Genomic DNA, 14,933 nt, shown 5'->3' on the forward strand with positions numbered 1-14,933 from the left:
CTCGAACTGTCAATTGTTGCAATGTTTAACAGTAACTGTATACATTTTACCAATGATTCTACATCAGGTGAACAATTCTTTGATTAATTTTTGTATGCATGATTATTGTTATTATTATCATTAATACTATTATTGCGGTTATTAAAATTATCATTGTTATTTCTTTTGCTTAATTTAATTTTGTTGTCAGTAGACATTTTTTAAAAGAAGTACCATTAAGACTCGTTCGATATAATTAATTGTAAGTATCCATTAAAATTGTCTTATATTATATTTTTACGTATTTATCAAATTTTCAGTTTTATCAGCTCTTTATGTTGGACATTAAATTGCAATCGGCTTGCAATTTACTTCAGAAGATCATAGGTGTTTTATGTATTACTTGCACTTACAGTGTATTTTATTTTCATTTCGGTACAGTTCGTATCATTTTTATTACATTATATTGTTTGATTTATTCATATTAAAAAAAAATATATATATATAGTTAACTATGAGAAAGGATCGTTTTGTTTTTTAGTTACAGAAATTGGTTGGCTATCTTAAAAATGATTACGATATGTTCTCGGATCAAAGGGAAATAAGAATTTCTGAAAAATATACGAAACAAAGCAAAGTATATACGATTGTTATCATAGGTAAGTAAGTTTTCGTATATAGCCATAATCCGTCGAACGGGACGATGTTAGAGATATAAAAAAAAAAGAAACTAAAACAATAACTTGACAAGTATCGCAAGTGATAGCTGGATAAAAAAATCAGTTACTTCTTGCAGATAATTATAATCAATAAATAATTGCTTAATTCAGAAGACGTATTTAAATAAATCGATTACGTACATCGAGTTGACTGTATTGATCGATTTCAAACATAAACCGTAAGAAGTTTATATGATTAATAAATTTTTCATCGCTGTTCATCGAAATTTACGAAAAAATGTAAATTTATCGATATAATCGATATTGATTGCTGGATTTTTTTTTTTATCGTAAGAAAAATACATTTACGTTTCTTGGGAAAAATGTAAAAACGTATTAGCGTTCTCTTGATATATATAATACGTTTCTAATAGAAAAAATTAATTCACAAAAAATGACGTGTATTCCTTTACGATTTCTATGCTCGTCTCGTTGAACGGATTTTACAGAAAACCATTTGGCGAGTAAAATTATTCTCGCATTGCAGGATTTTCCTACATCTATGCTATATCATTGACGATTCCAAGTATTTCAAGCATAATCCTGCATATTTATGGATCGGTCGATGATGTGCAGTTAATATTACCCTTTCCCGTTAATAATGTACTCAACGCAGGGCTATTGTATTACAGTTTGCTTATTTATCAAATAATAGTTATATTTATCGTATTGACAATAGGCTCTTTGTGTTATTCATTATATTTAATATTCATACGTCACGCTTGTACACAATTTACCGTATTAATGTTAGTTTTATTACAACTTTATATTTTATAGAACTTTGTTTTTATTCATTTCGATTGAAATGGAAAATATGTTTTATTCTATCAAAATGCGTTTTTTTTTTCCTCTTATAGGTTTAAAATACGTCAGCCATTTAACGAGAAGAGATATAAACGACAGTCATGGCTTAGTAGAATACATAAGGAGGAATGGAAATGGATAATTGACATAATAAAACGTTATGCTAGGGTCACCGAGTTAGTTTCTAATTATTTTTTCTTTTTGCCTTTCTTTCTTTCTTTCTTTCTTTCTTTCTTTCTTTCTTTCTTTCTTCTTTTTTTCTTTTTTTCCTATTCGTTGCTTCGTTTATTCATTTTTTGTCTTTTGCAAGGTATGTAGACTTGATAAATAATTTCTCCAAGATAATTTGCTTAATTGGAGCTTTCGTTTCGATGATCATCATTTTCTTTGATCTGCTTTACGTAAGTAAAATGAAAAGGATACGTGAGATGTTTTGATTTTGTCATATTGATTTTTCGTTATATATATTTACGTTCGTACGAATGTTTCTTTATCATTTCTTTTTTCTAATTACGAGTATATCGTTTATTATACGTTTAATTAATTATTTCATTCGGAAAGTTATATTATTACGTTTTTTGTTTTTAGATATTGCAATTACCTACGATAATAAATAATAGAAGCAAAACATTCGAATGCTTTGCTATTATTTTTGGATCGTTGTTTATTATATATAATAATTTTTACATCGGGCAAACGCTTATCGATCATAGCAGCGCAGCTTTCGAAGAATTGTAAGATGTAGAATTTATTTTATTCGTATGATAATTATAATATACTTTTGTTACTTATCATTAATATTGTATAGAAAATTATAACGTCGTTTACATTAATCTCGTTCGTCAGTTCTATATAGAATTTTTAAGTACTGACGGTAATGTAATTTAGCGTAAGCTGTTTTATTTATTTATTTATTTTTCTTTCCTTATATGGAGTAATAAAATTTTTGTTTTCTTTTATTCCGTCGCGTTGTCCTGTCAGTCAAAATTATTTTCGGACGATAAATAATTGATCAGGTGTCTCTAATCGTACTGATTAATAATCACAAAGTCTCTAATCTATTGTACATATCGTATGTATACGGTGTATGAAAATGTTTACGATATACGGCCATAATTGTAAAAATGATTTCTTGCTGACATCTCGAATTTTGACAGAGAAATGTTAGTTTGGTTGAAACGAATAATAAATTTTCGTTACGATAGAAATGAGAGAAATAGATTTGAATAAAATACTGAACAAATATTATTTGTAACATGTTTTTTTAAATTCGCAAATTATTAATTATACGTTTTCTATAAAAGCAATGAAATATTTCTTTTTGTTTTTTTTTTTACAGATGTCAAGTCCCATTCTACGTGCTTTCCATAAAAACTCAAAAGATGTTATTATTTGTGATAGCAAGAAGCATGAAGCCATGTGAACTTTCGATCGGTGGTATATTCGTAGCATCGAATGAAATTTTTGGTGAAGTAAGTAGTAATAGCATAATTTGCGTGATCTAAAATAAGCTATCTACAGTTCTAAACCCATTCAAATATTTCTTATTTTAACAACACAGTTATTATTTCAGTTAATGCAAAAAGCATTTTCATTTGCAATGGTATATTATAGTATGTTGTAACAGAAGTAGTTACACTACAAGACGTTGAAAATATGAAATCTATTAATTACATAACGAAGATTATATTTTTCTCAAGAAAAAAAAATTAAAATATACTCACTTGTTTGAAACGTAGCGACGATATTAGATATTAAAGTTGATCAATTGTAAATCTGAATTTCATTCATTTCACATGTCTTGTTAACAATCCGCTTTCTTACCGATTTCATGACTGTAAGTGCACGTTGTACCTTTCTACGAACAAAAATATGCACTTTGTATATCCGTCAGCAGGTAAAGTATCTGTATCGATCTGTTTTTCTTCTAACGTGTACTAGTCCTTTCTAAGCACCTGTTTCTGGCTGAGGTCGAACAGCGACTGACGAGAAACGCGATCAACAGACGCTAGTGCGCATGACTTTGAAAACTATTAATATAAAGTACAACACTCCACATTTACCTAATGTGAAGAATCTGTTTTAATGTTTATCTATACCTTAATAGTATCGAGAAGGGTTCAATGCTCGAAATGTATATAGAAGAAATACTTTCTAACGTTACGTTGTATTGATTATGTCATTATGATATATTATCATGCCACTGTTTTTCGAAACTCACAAAACTCTATAATGAAGACCAATTAGAATGCGCAATGAAGGAGAAGCGTAGGATATGTTGTTCATTTCGAAGCAGAAAACGTCAAATACTTTGCAATGTCTCTGGAATGTCAATTTTACTACGAGCAACACTTCCTCTTATCAAATCGAATTGTTCAATCAGTATTGGGTTTACATCCAAGTCAATGTTCGAGCGATCAATTATTTCAGTGTTGTACATTAGCTGTTTATGTATTTCCAATGATTGTGCATCAGGTAAACGATTATCTTCTAAATCCATATTGTAGTTATTAAATTTGTTTGTTGTTTTTTTCTGTTTTGAATTAATCTTTTTTGTAATATATGTGTAATAAGTATCATTAAAATAATGGAAAATATGTCATTTTTATATTGTTTAACTTATCGCTTTTATTTTCTCTTAATTTATCAAATTTTCAGTTTTATCAGCTCGTTGCTGCGGATATTAAATTGCAATCGACTTGTAATTTGCTGCAAAAGTTATTAGCATCTTTGTGTATTACTTGTACTTACAGCATCCTTTACTTTCGTTTCTCTACAGTTCGTAATTTTTATTTAATTGTCCTCATATTCCTATATATCAAAAATACTACAAGGATTGTTTCATTTTTAGTTTCAAAAATTGTTCACTTATTTGAAACGTGATTACGAGCAATTTGTAGACAAGGAAGAAATAAATATTTATAATAAATATACGAAAAGAAATAAATTATATGTGATTATTTTATGCAGTAAGTACGTTTATAAGAATAACTATGACTTTGATTTCGTGAATAAACGTATTCTGGATTTCCAGATTCCTGCATTCTTTACGGCATGTCATTAATTATTCCGAGTATTATAAATTTGTTTATTCATATTTTCGGATTGATCGACAATGTGCAGTTAACATTACCTTTTCCTGTTAATAATGTTTTAAAGGGAGGGCTATTATATTATTTTTTACTGATTTATGAAATAATAGGAATTTTTGTTGTGTTATTGGTAGCTTGTTCATGTTATTCATCCTATTTAATAATTGTACAGCACGCGTGTATTCAGTTTAGTATTCTAATGTAAGTTCATTTATTTTCAATAGTGTAATTATTTTTTTCTTCCAAATATTGTCGGGAATGTATACATTAATTTACTATACGTATTCATTGCAGATTTAAAATACGTCAACCATTTGATGAGCGTAATTTTACGCATAAGGCTTTCTACGGTGAAATAAATCAAAAGGAATACGATTGGATAGTTGATATAATAGCTCGTTATACAAGAATCACGAAGTTAATATAATTTGTTGCTCTGTTTTATCATATTTTATTGTCATTAACTTTTGTCACTTCTTTAAGGTATGTAGAGTTAATAAACGATCTCTCCAAGATGATTTACTTAGTTGGAATGTCATTTGAAGTGATCCTCATGTTTTTTAATATCCTTTATGTAAGTGAAATATTATTATTATGTATTAAATGTTTAGATCCGCGATAGTCAGTGTTTATCTTCTCTTTCTAAATATGAATATTTTTGATATCGCAGCATATTGTTTCTTACGTTTGAACTTTTTTTTATCGATGTTTTCATTGCTGTTTAATTTTTTTTTATAGATGCAATTTTAATTTACAGATATTGCAGTTATCTACGATATTACAAAGTGTGAATGAAACAATTGAATGCACCATTATAATTTGTGTGTCTCTATTGGGTATATATATTAATTTTTACGTTGGACAGATGCTCATTAATCACAACAAAGCAGCTTTCCAAGAATTGTAAGATGTTGTAAGATTTCGTTATCCGATCATTCTAATTTATTGTTAGCTGAAATGAATTAGGACTCTGATAATGAATATTTCATTATCCTTATTGTTTAATTAATTAAAAAAAAAAGTTGTATTGTATTTTTCAGATGTCAGGTACCGTTCTACGTGCTATCGCTAAAAACTCAAAAGCTGTTGTTATTTATGATAGCAAGATGCATGAGACCGTGCGAACTTTCAATCGGAGGTGTATTCGTGGCATCTCATGAAATTTTTGCAGGGGTATGTGGCAAATAAATTGTCGTCGTTTAAAATATTATTGTCGAAATAAGCAACTTTATAATCGATACATTATACTCGAAAATCCTTTGAATAGTTTTTATATTAACAACCGATATATTTTTTCAGTTAATCCAAAAAGCATTTTCATTTGCAATGGTATATTACAACCACTATAGTTCGAATAGTTAGATCGATAATAAAAATTTTGAATCTATTAAAAGTCATCGAGGATTTCATTTCTTAAGATGAAAATAAAATCTGCTCACTCCTTTGAAATTCACCGAAGATATTAGATATTAAACTTAAGCAATTATAAATCCGAATTTCGTTCGTTTCACATGTCTTGTTATCAATCCGCTTTCTTATCAATACGCTATCTCATCGCATTTCATGACCATAAAACTATAAGTGCACGTTGCACTGTTCTACGAATAAAAATATGCACTTTGTGTATCCGTTAACAGGTAAAGTATCATACCACTGTATCGTTCTGTTGCTGTATCGATCTGTTTTTCTTCTAACGTGTACTAGTCCTTTCTAAGCACCTATTTCTCGCTGTGGTCGAACAGCGACTGACGAGAAACGCGGTACACAGACGCTAGTGCGCATGACTTTGAAAACTATTAGTATAAAGTACAACACTCCACAGTTACCTGGTGTGAAGAACCACCTGTTTTAATATTTACCTATATCTTAATAATATCGAGAAGGGTTCGATGCTCGAAATATATATAGAAGAAATACATTCTAACGTTACGTTGTATTGATTATGTCATTATGATACATTATCATACCACTGTTCTTCAAAACTCACAAAAGTCTGTAATGAAGACCAATTAGAATGCGCAATGAAGGAGAAGCGTGGGATATGTTCTTCATTTCGAAGCAGAAAACGTCAAATACTTTGCAATGTCTCTGGAATGTCAGTTTTACTACGGACAACCCTTACTCTTATCGAATCGAATTGTTCAATCAGTGTTGGGTCTACATCCAAGTCAATGTTCGAGCGATCAATTAATTCAGTGTTGTATGTTAGCTGTCTATATATTACCCATGATTACGCATCAGGTAAACGATTACCTTCTAAATCCATATCATAGTTATTAAATTTGTTTGTTGTTTGTTTCTGTTTTGAATTAATTTTTTTTTTGTAAAGTATGGGTAATAAATATCATTAAAATAATGGACAATATGTCATTTTTATATTGTTTAACTTATCGCTTTTATTTTCTCTTAATTTATCAAATTTTCAGTTTTATCAGCTCGTTGTTTCGGATATTAAATTGCAATCTACTTGTAATTTGCTGCAGAAGTTATTAGGAATTTTCTGTATTACTTGTACCTACAGCGTCGTTTATTTTCGGTCCTCTACAGTTCGTAATTTTTATTTAATTGTCCTCATATTCCTATATATCAAAAATACTACAAGGATTGTTTCATTTTTAGTTTCAAAAATTGTTCACTTATTTGAAACGTGATTACGAGCAATTTGTAGACAAGGAAGAAATAAATATTTATAATAAATATACGAAAAGAAATAAATTATATGTGATTATTTTATGCAGTGAGTACATTTATAAGAATAACTATGACTTTGATTTCGTGAATAAACGTATTCTGGCTTTCCAGATTCCTGCATTCTTTACGGCATGTCATTAACTATTCCGAGTATTGTAAATTTGTTTCTTCATATTTTTGGATTGATCGACAATGTGCAGTTAACATTACCTTTTCCTGTTAATAATGTTTTAAAAGCTGGGCTGTTATATTATTTTTTACTGATTTATGAAATAATAGGAATCTTTGTTGTGTTATTGATAGCTTGTTCATGTTATTCATCTTATTTAATAATTGTACAGCACGCGTGTATTCAATTTAGCATTCTAATGTAAGTTTATTTATTTTCAACAGTGTAATTATTTTTCTATCCAATATATTGTCGGGAATGTATACTATACGTATTCATTTATAATTTACTGTCGGGAATGTATACTATACGTATTCATATATAATTTACTATACGTATTCATTGCAGATTTAAAATACGTCAACCATTTGACGAGCGTAATTTTACGCATAAGGCTTTCTACGGTGAAATAAATCAGAAGGAACACGATTGGATAATTGATATAATAGCTCGTTATACAAGAATCACGAAGTTAATATAATTTGTTGCTCTGTTTTATCATTTTTTATTTTCATTAATTTTTATCACTTCTTTAAGGTATGTAGAGTTAATAAACGATCTCTCCAAGATGATTTACTTAGTTGGAATGTCATTTGAAGTGATCCTCATGTTTTTTAATATCCTTTATGTAAGTGAAATATTATTATTATGTATTAAATGTTTAAATCCGCGATAGTCAGTGTTTATCTTCTCTTTCTAAATATGAATATTTTTGATATCGCAGCATATTGTTTCTTACGTTTGAACTTTTTTTTATCGATGTTTTCATTGCTGTTTAATTTTTTTTTATAGATGTAATTATAATTTACAGATATTGCAGTTATCTATGATATTACAAAGTGTGAGTGAAACAATTGAATGCACCACTATAATTTGTGTGTCTCTATTGGGTATATATATTAATTTTTACGTTGGACAGATGCTCATTAACCATAACAATGCAACTTTCCACGAATTGTAAGATGTTCCAAGATTTCGTTATCCGATCATTCTAATTTATTGTTAGCTAAAATGAATTAGGACTCTGATAATGAATATTTCATTATCCTTATTGTTTAATTAATTAAAAAAAAAAGTTGTTTTGTATTTTTCAGATGTCAGGTACCGTTCTACGTGCTATCGCTAAAAACTCAAAAGCTGTTGTTATTTATGATAGCAAGATGCATGAGACCGTGCGAACTTTCAATCGGAGGTGTATTCGTGGCATCTCATGAAATTTTTGCAGGGGTATGTGGCAAATAAATTGTCGTCGTTTAAAATATTATTGTCGAAATAAGCAACTTTATAATCGAAACATTATACTCGAAAATCCTTTGAATAGTTTTTATATTAACAACCGATATATTTTTTCAGTTAATTCAAAAAGCATTTTCATTTGCGATGGTATATTATAACCACTATAGTTCGAATAGTTAGGTCGACAATAAAAATTTTGAATCTATTAAAAGTCATCGAAGATTTCATTCCTTAAGATAAAAATAAAATCTGCTCACTCCTTTGAAATTCACCGAAGATATTAGATATTTAAGTTAACCAATTATAAATCCGAATTTCGTACGTTTCACATGTCTTGTTATCAATACGCTATCTCATCGCATTTCATGACCGTAAAACTGTAAGTGCACGTTGCACTGTTCTACGAATAAAAATATGCACTTTGTGTATCCATTAACAGGTAAAGTATCATACCACAGTTGCTGTATCGATCTGTTTTTCTTGTAACGTGTACTAGTCCTTTCTAAACACCTGTTTCTCGCTGTGGTCGAACAGCGACTGACGAAAAACGCGGTCAACAGACGCTAGTGCGCATGACTTTGAAAATTATTAGTATATAGTACAGCACTCCACATTTTCCTAGTGTGAAGAACTATCTGTCTTAATATTTATCTATACCTTAATAGTATCGAGAAGGGTTCGATGCTCGATATGTATATAGAAGAAATGCATTCTAACGTTACGTTATATTGATTATGTCATTATTATATATTATCATGTCACTGTTTTTCGAAACTCTAAAAACTCTATAATGAAGACCAATTAGAATGCGCAATGAAGGAGAAGCGTAGAATATGTTGTTCATTTCGAAGCAGAAAACGTCAAATACTTTGCGATGTCTCTGGAATGTCAGTTTTACTGCGAACAACCCTTACTCTTATCGAATCGAATTGTTCAATCAGTGTTGGGTCTACATCCAAGTCAATGTTCGAGCGATCAATTATTTCAGTGTTGTACGTTAGCTGTTTATGTATTTCCAATGATTGTGCATCAGGTAAACGATTATCTTCTAAATCCATATCATAGTTATTAAATTTGTTTGTTGTTTTTTTCTGTTTTGAATTAATCTTTTTTGTAATATATGTGTAATAAGTATCATTAAAATAATGGAAAATATGTCATTTTTATATTGGTTAATTTATCGCTTTTATTTTCTGTTAACTTATCAAATTTTCAGTTTTATCAGCTCGCTGTTTCGGATATTGAATTGCAATCGACTTGTAATTTGCTGCAGAAGTTATTAGGAATTTTCTGTATTACTTGTACTTACAGCGTCGTTTATTTTCGTTCCTCTACAGTTCGTAATTTCTATTTAATTATTCTCATGTTCTTGTATGTCGAAAATATTTAGAAGGATTGTTTCATTTTTAGTTACAGAAATTGTGCATTTACTTGAAACGTGATTACGAGCAGTTTGTGGACAAGGAAGTAGTAAATATTTATAATAAATATACGAAAAGAAATAAATTATATATGATTATTTTATGCAGTAAGTACGTTTATAAGAATAACTATGATCTCGATTTTGTGAGTAAACGTATGGTGGCTTTCTAGATTCCTGTATTCTTTACGGCATGTCATTAACTATTCCGAGTATTGTAAATTTGTTTCTTCATATTTTTGGATTGACCGACAATGTGCAGTTAACATTACCTTTTCCTGTTAATAATGTTTTAAAGGCTGGGCTGTTATATTATTTTTTACTGATTTATGAAATAATAGGAATCTTTGTTGTGTTATTGGTAGCTTGTTCATGTTATTCATCCTATTTAATAGTTGTACAGCACGCGTGTATTCAATTTAACGTTCTAATGTAAGTTTCTTTATTTTCAATAGTATAATTATTTTTTTCTTCAAAATATTTTCGGGAATGTATACATTAATTTATTATATACGTCGATTGCAGATTTAAAATACGTCAACCATTTGATGAGCGTAATTTTACGCATAAGGCTTTCTACGGTGAAATAAATCAAAAGGAATACGATTGGATAGTTGATATAATAGCTCGTTATGCAAGAATCACGAAGTTAATTCCATATAATTTGTTGCTCCGTTTTTTTTTTTATTACATTTTATTTAATTATTTTTTTCTATTCTTTAAGGTATGTAAAGCTGATTAACAATCTCTCCGAAATAATTTACTTACTTGGAATTTCATTTGCCGTGGTCCTTATCTTCTTTAATATCCTTTATGTAAGGAAGATATATAAAATATTTATAAATGCAATAATACTCTTCCTCTCTATTGTTTTTCTTCTCTTTTTATATATAGATATTTCTGATATAACAGTATGTCTTTTTCATAGATGAAAATTTTCATTTACAGATATTGGAATTATCTACGATATTGCAAAGTTTAAGTGAAACAATGGAATGCGCCTTTATAATTTGTGCATCTCTATTGATTATATATATTAATTTTTACGTTGGGCAGATGCTTATTAATCACAACAAAGCAGCTTTCCAAGAATTGTAAGATGTTGTAAGATTTCGTTATCCGATCATTCTAATTTATTGTTAGCTGAAATGAATTAGGACTCTGATAATGAATATTTCATTATCCTTATTGTTTAATTAATTAAAAAAAAAGTTGTATTGTATTTTTCAGATGTCAGGTACCGTTCTACGTGCTATCGCTAAAAACTCAAAAGCTGTTGTTATTTATGATAGCAAGATGCATGAGACCGTGCGAACTTTCAATCGGAGGTGTATTCGTGGCATCTCATGAAATTTTTGCAGGGGTATGTGGCAAATAAATTGTCGTCGTTTAAAATATTATTGTCGAAATAAGCAACTTTATAATCGAAACATTATACTCGAAAATCCTTTGAATAGTTTTCATATTAACAACCGATATATTTTTTCAGTTAATTCAAAAAGCATTTTCATTTGCAATGGTATATTATAACCACTATAGTTCGAACAGTTAGATCGACAATAAAAATTTTGAATCTATTAAAAGTCATCGAAGATTTCATTCCTTAAGATAAAAATAAAATCTGCTCACTCCTTTGAAATTCACCGAAGATATTAGATATTAAACTTAACCAATTATAAATCCGAATTTCGTTCGTTTCACATGGCTTGTTATCAATCCGCTTTCTTATCGATTTCGTGACAGTAAAACTGTAAGTGCACGTTGCACTGTTCTACGAATAAAAATATGTACTTTGTGTGTCCGTTAATAGATAAAGTGTCATACCGTAGTTGCTGTATCGATCTGTGTTTTTTTTTTCTAACGTGTAGTAGTCCTTTCGAAGCACCTGTTCCTCGATATGGTCGGACAGCGACTGACAAGAGCGACGATCAGCAGATGCTACTGCGCATGTTTTTAAAAAATGTTAGTACGACATATAACACCCCACATTTTCTTGTTGCGAATAACTACCTGTTTCAATATTTATCTATACCTCATTCCTATCGGGAAGGGTTCGATGCTACAAAAATCTATGGAAAATAAACTTTCTAATGTTACGTTCAGTTGATTATATCATTACGATACTATTATCATGTCACTGCTTATCCGATTTCCTCAAAACTTCGTAATAATGGTTAATTTGAATGCGTAATGAGAGGGAAGCGTAGAATTTGTTGATCATTTCAAAGCGGTCGACGTTAGTTTCTTCGCAATGTCTCTGAGATATCTAAGTTACTACGAACAACGATTCCTTTTGTCGAATCGATTTGTTCAGTTGATACTGGGGCTACATCCGAGTCAAAGTTCGACTAATCAATTGTTGCAATGGTCTGTAATAGCTGTCTATTTAATACCAATGATTGCGCATCAGGTAAAAGTTTCTTTCTTAAATTTATACGTTGTTGTTATTATTATTAATTTTATTTCTGTGATTGTCATTATTATTATTAGTTATATTACAGTTATTAGTTTCGCGTTAGTTTTAAATTATTGCTTGGATAAAAATTAATTAATAAGAAATATATATGTGTGTGTGTGTGTGTATATATAATTGTTATTTGATTTTTTATGAAATTTAGACACTAGTTCAAATTCAATTAAACGAATGAATGAATGAATAAATAAATAAATAAAAAAAAGAAAATAATTATCGTCACATTTTAGGTCATTATCTTAATATCAAAGCTTGTGAAAAGGTATATACTTTTTTATATTTAAATAACACATAGTTTAAATAGTTCGTTGATGTATTTATTTTCTAAGAGAAGCAACGAAAAAGAAATTGATTTTACGCTGGACGAATATCACGTATATTTAGTGTACTCCTTTTTTTGTCGTCTTTAATTGGAACTTTTAATTGGAACTTGGATATGATTTATTGTTTCCAGAATTTAAAATTATTGTTCAAAAAAATATCTCGAATACGTGTGAGATTACTATAGGAAATGAAATGTCATATTTCCTTTGGTTGCTTTAAGTAACCAAAGTTTTAAAAAGTTATTTAAAAAAATATTAAACACTTTGCATTGTCCGACGCAAAATATTGAATATATACTATATATATGTGTGTAATATATATATATAATATATTGTATATTATATATATATATGTACTTTTTTTCTTTAATTATTTTTAAAAATCCATTTACTCTGTATTACACCATAAATGTAAAAACATTGAATTTCCAGTTTTATCAGCTTTCCATGGCGGATCTAAAATTGCAATCGAATTTTAACTTGTTGCAAAAAGTGTTAAGTGCTTTGTGTATTCTCTGTACTTACGGGGCCGTTTACTTTCGTTCCACTACAGTTCGTAAACATTTTAATTATATATCCCATAAAATTTTTAATATGATAATACCCATTGATATTTATAAATACTAAAAAAATAATAATAATAATAATAATAATAATAATAAAAGAAATAAAGAAAAAGGTAATATTTCGTTTCGTTAGATAAAAAAATTATTCGCTTATCATAAACGTGATTACGAGCAATTCTCAGACGAGAAGGAGATATGCATATACGAGAAATATACGAAAAAAAATAAATTATTTACTATTATATTTATTGGTAAGTATAACTATGTAAGAATAACAAACAAAAAGTTGTATCGTTAATTAATACATTTTGCAGGTTTTTGTTACCTTTATGCATTTTCATTAACTATACCAAGTGTTTTCAATGTTTTTCGTTATATCATTGGATCAAACGAAGATATCCAATTAACATTACCTCTACCTGTTAATAATGTTCACAACGCAGGAATTTTGTATTACATTTTACTTATTTATCAAATAATAGCAATCTTTATCTTGTTAACGATAACATGCGTATGTTATTCGTCGTATTTGATAGCAATACAACATGCATGCATCAAATTTAGCGTTCTAATGTACGTTATCAACTGTGTGATTTTTTTTTCATCATATTATTATTTAATACGTCTTTATTAATATTATGTTACTTTTATCAATATTATTTTCTCATTATATTCATTGCAGATTTAAAATTCGTCAACCGTTTAACGAACAGAAATCTAAAGAAAAGGATTCGTATAATATAACGTATGAAGAGGAATGGGAATGGATAGTCGACATAATAAAACGTTATACAACAATAACGGAGTTAGTGCAGAATCATTTTTTTTTCTTTCGTATCTTTATTATCGTTTTAATGAAAATTTATGTATATGTATATATATATATGTATATTTGTTTCTCTGTGTTTGTTAGGTTCGTAGATTTGATAAACAGTTCATCTAAGATAATTTACTTAGTTGAAATTTCGTTTGCGATGATTCTTATTTTTTTTGATCTGCTTTACGTAAGTAAAAGAAAATAAAATAAAATAAAATAAGATAAAATAAAAAAGAAAAGAAAAAAAAAGTAAATAAACAATAATAGGTAAGAAAAGATTTATGAAATAATGAAATTCGTGAAATAGTAAATTATTCGTAAAAGACTTTTTGTCCCTGCACATTGTTTATTATATTTTCTTTTTTTCTTTTTTTCTTCTTTTCTTTTGATTTTTGTAAATATCTCATCCATGCATGTAATATTCGTTTTTAGATGTTGCAATTATCAACGATATTGCAAAATACGAATGGAATATTTGAATGTTTCGTTATCACTATTGGATCTGTATTGACTATATATATTAATTTTTACATCGGGCAAATGCTTATTAATCAGAGCACAGAAGCTTTCGAAGAATTGTAAGATACTACGAAGCTTCGTCAAAGAGACAAATTCAATTAATTTAAAATGCAATAATAATTATT

At 28.5% G+C, this 14,933-nt stretch overlaps 1 protein-coding gene across 1 annotated transcript; it reads left to right on the top strand.

Moving 5' to 3' along the window:
* Positions 1–1,349: 1,349 nt before the first annotated feature.
* Positions 1,350–9,781, top strand: LOC127068513 (uncharacterized). The gene is made up of 11 exons (XM_051004786.1): positions 1,350–1,678; positions 1,813–1,903; positions 2,091–2,236; positions 2,842–2,974; positions 7,214–7,331; positions 7,397–7,655; positions 7,803–7,925; positions 7,992–8,082; positions 8,266–8,411; positions 8,549–8,681; positions 8,808–9,781. Exons 2-11 carry the CDS (start codon positions 1,874–1,876, stop codon positions 8,868–8,870), a joined length of 1,242 nt encoding a protein of 413 aa, XP_050860743.1. The 5' UTR covers positions 1,350–1,678; positions 1,813–1,873; the 3' UTR covers positions 8,871–9,781.
* Positions 9,782–14,933: the final 5,152 nt, after the last annotated feature.

Source organism: Vespula vulgaris, chromosome 13 (assembly GCF_905475345.1).
Source record: "Vespula vulgaris chromosome 13, iyVesVulg1.1, whole genome shotgun sequence".
Classification (NCBI taxonomy): Eukaryota; Metazoa; Arthropoda; class Insecta; order Hymenoptera; family Vespidae; genus Vespula; species Vespula vulgaris.